This window comes from Nesoenas mayeri, assembly GCF_963082525.1.
Source record: "Nesoenas mayeri genome assembly, chromosome: Z".
Lineage (NCBI taxonomy): Eukaryota > Metazoa > Chordata > Aves > Columbiformes > Columbidae > Nesoenas > Nesoenas mayeri.
In genome coordinates, this window is record NC_137542.1 from 30,441,571 (window position 1) to 30,449,486 (window position 7,916).

The 7,916-nt window shown below is 47.1% G+C and overlaps 1 protein-coding gene across 1 annotated transcript; it reads right to left on the minus strand.

Moving 5' to 3' along the window:
- Window positions 1-1,131: 1,131 nt before the first annotated feature.
- On the minus strand, window positions 1,132-2,072 carry LOC308051866 (tubulin polymerization-promoting protein family member 2-like; the record flags this gene model as incomplete). The annotated part of the gene is made up of 3 exons (XM_080362511.1): window positions 1,132-1,314; window positions 1,462-1,615; window positions 1,762-2,072. The coding sequence occupies 3 exons, from the start codon at window positions 2,070-2,072 to the stop codon at window positions 1,132-1,134; spliced, it is 648 nt and encodes a 215-aa protein (XP_080218637.1).
- Window positions 2,073-7,916: the final 5,844 nt, after the last annotated feature.

Consider the following 7,916-nt stretch of genomic DNA (forward strand, 5'->3'; position numbering starts at 1 on the left):
ACAGGTGAGCTTTTTATAGCCCTCTGGGTTCCCTGCTTGCATAATTTGGGTTTTTTTCTTTTGCAGAGATGTTATTGCGAAAAGATAGAAAAGTCTCGGGTGTGATTGCTAAAGATAGACAAGTTTTGGGCCATCTTGAAGGGTTTCAGCTTTTCGCTTTGTGCCATGCTGGGTGTATTAGAAGATGGAGTTATGTGCCCTCCGGCACGTCCCCCACCCCCTACTGTCAGCCACCGAGCCTTTGTCTGTGGCCTCTTAGCTTGTTGTTGGTGTGTAAATTGCATTTCACCCTATCCTGAGTGACCCATCTATCTCCAGCCACTAGGCCACAATGGATTTTGGTGCAGGTACAGCTTACAAAAATTCCTCTGAAGTACAGAGGACCTGCTATGCTCCTCATAGACCTTCCTGATCCCTTGTATGACAGCTCTTTTTTTGTGTTCCTCAGGCTCACAAACTCTTCCCCAGTTGCCAGCATCCCGAAGCCTGGGAAAACAGTAATGAGTGACTATATTAAGTCCTAGGAATAGGTGAGAAAGAGGGTTTAACCTGGGGTTAGGAGAAAGAAAAAAGTGGGAACTGGTGGTGTTGGTACCCCTTCCCTCCCCACAGTGTGGTACATGTTGCATCCTGCATTCTGTAAGAGTGCTCTTCCAGGTGTGGTCAGGCACCGCTGCTGGGCTGCCTGCCACCAGAAACCATCAACTCAAATCTAACCCAGCATCACTATGCAAAAACATGCACACACTGCTCCCCAAGCTAAAAATCACAGCAAAGGGTACAGTGTGTTGGGAGGGAAGAATGGAAGTGAAGAGTGAATATTCAGAGACGAACTTGCTGTTCACTTGGTTGGAAATGCAAAGCATGTGATGGCAGAGGACTAACTGGCCCATAGAATTCCCTTCAAAAGGCTATCTCCTGCATGGATTTAGCCCCACCACACAGCAATCACGATGTGGTCAGATGGGGAACCTGCACCACTCTTCAGAGCCCTCTGGCGCCCTCCCCATGCATTCCCACCTTGTCGCATTTTGGATACACAGACACAGAAGGCTGCTTGCATGAGATGTTTATTTGCCTCTCCTCCCATGTATAGGGGGCAAGTCCTTGGTTCCTTAAGCAGTCTCCATCTTAGTGCGTCTGGTCATAGGTGCCAGCTCCCTTGTAGGCTGCAACATAGCCACTGTTGTCTGTCAGATCATGGCGGCCAGCAAGTCCCTTCCCTTTGCCACTCTCATCAAAACGCTCTTTGTGGCTGCCAGTATATTTGCTGGTGTCTGTCAGCCTCTCGACTGCATCGGACTTGCAGGCTTTCTGCAAGAAAGGAGGTCAGCTAGTGTTAGGAAATGGCTCACAAACAAGCTCTTCCCTACATGTGAGGACAGCATACATCCCTACAGCAGGGACAAATGGCCTTTTGGCAGCTCAAGGTGCACATCAGGTAAGGGAACTCATACTCACCGTGGTGCCTGAGCTGCCTGGCTCCTTCCCCTCAATGAGGCCATAGACAGCCTGCAGTGCTTCCTCTGGTGATTTGTTCTTGAAGCGCTTGCTGCAGAGCTCCTTCATGGCCTCCTGGAACTCAGCAAAGGTGATGGTTCGGGCACCTTTGGCCCTATGGCAAGGGGAGACCAACAAGAAAGTTACTTCACTATGCAGGAAAGCCCCAGGGCTGCCCCTTGCATGAGAGCCTGCCTGCCTCTTGCCATTCCCTCTTCCCACTCAGCTGTGCTGTCCATTCTGCCTCCCTGCAACACTCACTTGACTTTGTTGAATACAATGTCAACATCAGTGCTGGTCACGGCTTTTCCATCCATCACCCCACACTCTTTGCACATCTTGGAGAAGTTTTTGCCTGTCATGTCATTGCCACTGGCAGCTGTGTTACCATACACCGCAAATTTACGGAAAGCTTCTTCTACCGCTGCCATCTTGCTGCTGTGGAGAAAAGAAGTTGTCAGGGAAGGAGCTGATGACCATCTGCAGCTGTTGGTGACACACTCATGTCCCACACACCTTGTCTCCAGTAAATCAAGGGGCACCACCCACAGGTATCTCTCCACCACTGCCATGGCAACTGCACAGGTAGTAACACACAGTGCCTGGGATCCAGGCAGGATCAGGGCAGGGACAGGCTGGGATCTGAGACAAGGCAAAGTGGGGCTGGAGGTGTACCTCAGGGGTGAATTAATGACTGCTGCATGTGAAGGATCAACCTTCTGAACCTTTTTGAAATACAAGTTTCAGTTAGACTGTCTCAATAACAAATGCCTGCTCTTGTAAGCTGGGTTATGCTTTGCCTGTCAGTTGATGATAAAGAGTACGAATTTGTCTTCCAGGCACCAGATAAGTGCCAAAATCTCCCAGACCTTCTTGCAAGTAGTCACCAAGGAGTTGCCCCCATCTTCCTCCATCATACTTCATCCCCTGAATTGCTCCCTGTAGTAGGCTGTCCTCCTCCCAATACCTGTACATTTTCCATGACTGATCAACTTAGTCCACTGAAACCAGGTAACAGAGATCTCTAAGAACATAAACCCCATCATTTGGATCGTAAATTAGTCCACCACGAATTGAGCAGCCGATTTCTATTGCATGTGAGACACACTTGAACCCTTTTGAAACACCCAGCCTCTCCTGTAGCCCTGCTCTTCACCCAGGGGCTCTGGATCTCAAGCTTAATTTAGCATAAATCTTGTGTGAACCTGCACCTCTCTAGAGCTCGTACCAGGGAGGCTGTGTGCTGCAAGCATGAAGAGGGCAGTGGGGGCATTGCCAGGAACCACCCAGTACCTTTCCCTCTTCCCCAAGAAGTATGGATCCAGCTTACCTGTGTGAGCTGGCAGAGACTGTGATAGTGATGGCACCTTGCCCACTGTCCTGGAGGAACTGAGCACTTGGAGAACCTGCTAGTGCCTAGCACCTCGCTGGCCGGTTGTGACCTCAGCACCCATGCACGTCTTAGGGTTTGGAATGTCCACCACAAGGTTTGGTGGGTCGGAGGGGCGAGGGAGAGGTGGAGAAGAGACATGGTGGTCCAAACGATTTTGCGGGGGGGAGGGGGGGCGTTATTGGACCTTCAGCCCACTGTGAGAAAACAAAAAAAACCAAAAATATAAAAAACCCACACCTCGCACTCTTCAGCTAACACAGGCTTCACACTGGAAATGTCATCCATACCGGGACAAGGTGTTTATGCCTGTAACCAGTAAATGCAGCCAGTCCTTGCTCCTCCAGTCCTCGATGTGCTGATCTGCTGCCAGCATGCCGGTGACCTGTCTAGGGGATGTGCTCACACACCTTTGGGGGTCACCAATAACTCTAAGTGGCAGGGTGGGGTGGGAATGCAGAGAGTCACAACAAACGTCACCTGTGAAAAAACTTTGAGAAACACAGCTTTCCACTCATAACCTAATAAAGTAGCTGGAAACTGATGTGCAAGCAAGCAATAAGGCTCAGCTTGCACCCTGGCAGCTGTACTGTGTTTGTAGGGGCACTGTGATAGTGCACTGTTAAAAAGGCATTTCATCTTTGTGGTCCATGTAAGACTGAATTTGTGTGCCTTCATTGCTTGACTTATTTAGTTTCCTTAAGCTGTGCTTAGCAACATGGAACTATGCCTAAATTTGTCTTCTTTCAGAAGTATTTTGCTCTCACCACTAATTAATAGGCATGGGCTTTGCAGTCATTCTGTTGGTCACAGCAAGCCCACAGCAGCGTGGTGAGCTTGGCCAAGCTTGCAGGAGGAAAACCTTGCAGATACAGCCGCATGCTCAATGCTCTGGCACTCCTGCATGGCCCTTAGTCTTTCTGTTGGGCTGACCATAATTTTTCATCAATTACATTTCCATTCAGAGAAACCCGTTTGCCCCTTGGCCGGTCTTGTGCAAAGGACACTGGGCAGCTGTCAGCCTCGAGAGACTTCCATGTGGAGGTTGGTCCAGGTGTAATAAATAATGGTCAAGGTTGTTGAACAAATCGAGTAGGGTTCAATCATATTATGCATATTGTTGTAAGAAGTAATTGCGTTTGTGCAAGTTTCATTATATTTTGTAAAAAATAGTAGTTAAGCCAATGGCCGGATGCCGGACCCCAACCAAGCCAATGGCCGGATGGTGCAACAGATAACAGAGTGGCCGAATCGTGCAACAGATAACAGAGCTCCCAGATGGTGTAACAGATAACAGAATTCCAGAGGCAGAAACACCAAGCGACACCCAGCAACATCTTTCACTGTCAACTAGCCAACCAGGAGCTAACTCGTCAGGGTGTCCCAGCGCGTGAACAAGTGTATAACATATATAACCACATATGAAAAGTTGAGTTTTGTGCCGTGGTGGAACTGAGCTTCCCTCGGTCACCCAGCGCTGTTTTGCCTAATTACTGCTTGCTTTAAATTCGCTTGCTCAATAAAATTAATTAATTGGCTCAAAGACTTGTCTTCATTTATAACAATTTTTGGTGCCGTGACTCGGATTAAGGATTTCTCGGAGGAACTTCTAAACTTCAGGGAGGCGGGAGGCGCCCCGTCCCAGTTTCAGACGGCCCTGGAGTGGATGAAGGATCGCCCCGAAACCTTAACCTCCGAACCCTAAATTCAGGTAATTAGGCAAAAGAATCAAGCCCCGTAAAACTTTGTGCACGAAGAACCGGATGAAGACCCCAGGGAGGGTAAGTATAGAAAGCGATTCCGTTCGGTTGGGGTGGGTTTCCTGGAGTGTGCTTGAACGAGACGCCCCCCCCCCTTTTTTGGGGAGGAAGCGAAGCGAGTGTGGACCCTGCCGTAAGGCAGGGCGGGACTCTCTAGTAGTGCAGTTCTCATTGCCCGCGAGGGCGTGAGCCACGAACGAGGGGTGCGTGTGTGTGTGTGAAAGAAGGCACTCCAGAAGATGGGACAGAGGAAGAGCAAGCCCTCTGATCTCATGGGGAAGGGACCCAAGGAGAGGTCACCGGATATTCCCCGAGATTCCCCATTGGGCCTTATGCTCAAAAATTGGGAAGGTGCATTTTGCACGAGAAACAAGAGTAAAGAGAAAATGGTATATTATTGTATGTATGTCTGGGGAAACCAGCAGCGCCCTAATTGGGATAATCAAAACCCGGAACACAGGGGCCATATGGGAGATCTCCGCACTATAATCGTACAACGGATTAAGGAATCGGTCCCTCGAGGGCAGAACATAAATAAAGCCTTTAATGAACAACAAAAGAAAGATGAGACTCCCACAGAATGGTTAGAAAGATTAAGAAAGAGCTTGCAGCTTTACTCCGGGATAGACCCTACGACACCGGTTGGGCAAGCTCTTTTAAAAACTCAGTTTGTGGCGAAGTCATGGCCGGATATTAGAAAGAAGTTAGAAAAATTGGAAGATTGGCAAGTAAAAAGAAACCCGTAGGATATTATTCCAAATTATTAGATCCAGTTAGTCGCGGCTGGCCTACCTGTTTACAGGCCATAGTTGCTGCTGCTCTCTTAGTCGAAGAAGTCGGGAAAATAACTATGGGAGGAGAATTAAAGGTATACACACCTCATAATATACGAGGGGTATTACAGCAGAAAGCTGACAAATGGATTACGAATGCTAGGTTACTGAAATATGAAGGAATCCTATTGCACTCTCCTAAGTTAGAGCTTGAAACCACTAATTTACAGAATCCAGCCCAATTTTTGTATGGGGAACCGAGTGAATCTCCTTCCCATGATTGTATCAGGGTAATAGAATATCAAACCAAGATAAGGGAGTATTTAGAGGAAGAGGAGTTGTTATGTGGAGAAAAATTGTTTGTAGATGGATCATTGCGGGTAGTGTACAGGAAAAGGAAGTCAGGATACGCTATAATAGACGGGAACAGTTGGACAATTAAAGAATCGGGTCTCCTTAAAATAAGTTGGTCGGCACAAGCCTGCGAACTATTCACAGTATTGAGGGCATTACATTTGTTAAAAGATAAGAGAGGAACAATATTTATGGATTCTAAATATGCATTTGGGGTAGTTCACACGTTCGGAAAAATTTGGGAAGAGAGGGGCCTAATGAATTCTCAAGGTAAAGGATTAATACATGAGACCTTAATAAAGCAAACTTTGGAGGATAGAGACCAAAATGAGCTGGGTGAAGTGCCTCCCCTTAGCCCTCTTGAACATAAGGACACAACCGAGGGCTGATACAGGACTTTCCTCCTTTGAAATGTTATATGGAGTGCCCTATGATTTGGAGAAACCAATAGAACACCCTAAAGTGGAAGAAAAGATGTTACAAGAATACCTTATAGAGCTCATGAAAAGGAGGCAAGAACTGTTAAAGCGAGGCCTGGTGGTTCCAAGACCACCTTTAGATATAGCAATACATAGTATTAAACCAGGAGATCAAGTACTCATAAAAACATGGAAGGAATTATCGTTAACCCCTCGCTGGGAGGGACCTTTCCTTGTTTTACTCACCACAGATACCGCAGTCTGCACCGCGGAAAGAGGTTGGACACACCTAGTCGAGTAAAGGGTCCTATTCTGCACACAGACTGGGAAGTCGCCGGGAAACCGGATGAGTTGAAGCTGACCTTCAAGAGGAAACAGACACGTGACGCATAGCCCTGGATACCAGGCTTTTTATGGACGATTGTAAGGAATTATAGAAGTTGCACATCGCATGTCCTGTATGTAAGCAATGCAATCCGTGGGTATGTCGCGTGTGTAACGGGTGCGGGATACAGCAGTGGAAAAAGTTTCCTTATGTTGAATGATGGTGTAATGAGTGATGGGGAAAGACCTTAGATACCATTAGGATATTAATAATCACTGGACGAGAACATAGCACGGATCCTAGTTACGAATACTGTAGAAGAGATTGGTACAAAACTGTTGCACAATTAGAGGAAGAACTTAGGGATACAGGGTGTAATAAAACTATTCAGGTACCCTCTGTTTGGACTGCAAGTCCAGACATTTGGGAAATAACCAAGAGGAATTGTAAGAAGCGTTTTGGTAAGAAAAGATACAGGAAGTATTCCAAACCCTGTGAGGATTCGGGACAGTGGCCAAAACCTTGTATTCGAAAATAGCCCTATTGGGTTGAGTATTAGAAAGTGGGTTGTGGCAGAACAAGAAGAGAATTCAGGAGGCAGTTCCCTGAAGACTACAACTGCTGCCGAGAAGATAACTTACCCGGCTACTCTGAAGCAACAGAGTAGGCCTAGGGCAAGGCAGAGGGGTATCCTTATGGGGATTGGAAAGTGCCTCCGAAAACTTCTAAAATAAAGCAGCTCCATTAAGCAGAACAACCCTCAACAAAATGAACCTCCACTGGCTGATTTTCAGCCAACTAAGGGCTGGGTCACTCTCCCTAATCCTCCTTACCTTACCGGTAATAATAGCAATAAACCAAGGGAGTTCCCATCAACCTTTTAAATGGACCCTCTATCGATGGGAGGACCAAACGATAATACAACAACAAACCACATCAGGGTCACCCTCTTTTACTCCAACCTTATGCCATTTAGTTCAGGTTAAGCCATGCCTTAACGAAATGGGGTTTTATATGTGCCCTAGCACAGGGCCCTCATTTTTTTAATACCCCAGGACACTATTATTGCGCTTACTGGGGGTGTGAAACAATTGCCTCAAATTGGCAGATTCCTCAGGCCAATGTGGATAAGTTTTTAAAGGTTGAATGGGGACCTCCAGGATGCATTTCCTCTAAGTGACTCGGGGGCGGGATGCAATTGGCTCGCCATGGAAAACTAGAACCCGATGGCAACTGTAAATACATAGTCATGAACATAACAAATCCTGAACATAATGGATGGCTTGTTGGAAAAACCTGGGGAATGCGGTATTATCAGCCGGGTAATGACAGAGGAGGCATGTTTATCATAAAGAAGGAAGAAGTTAAACCGACCTTTCGAGCAATAGGTCCCAA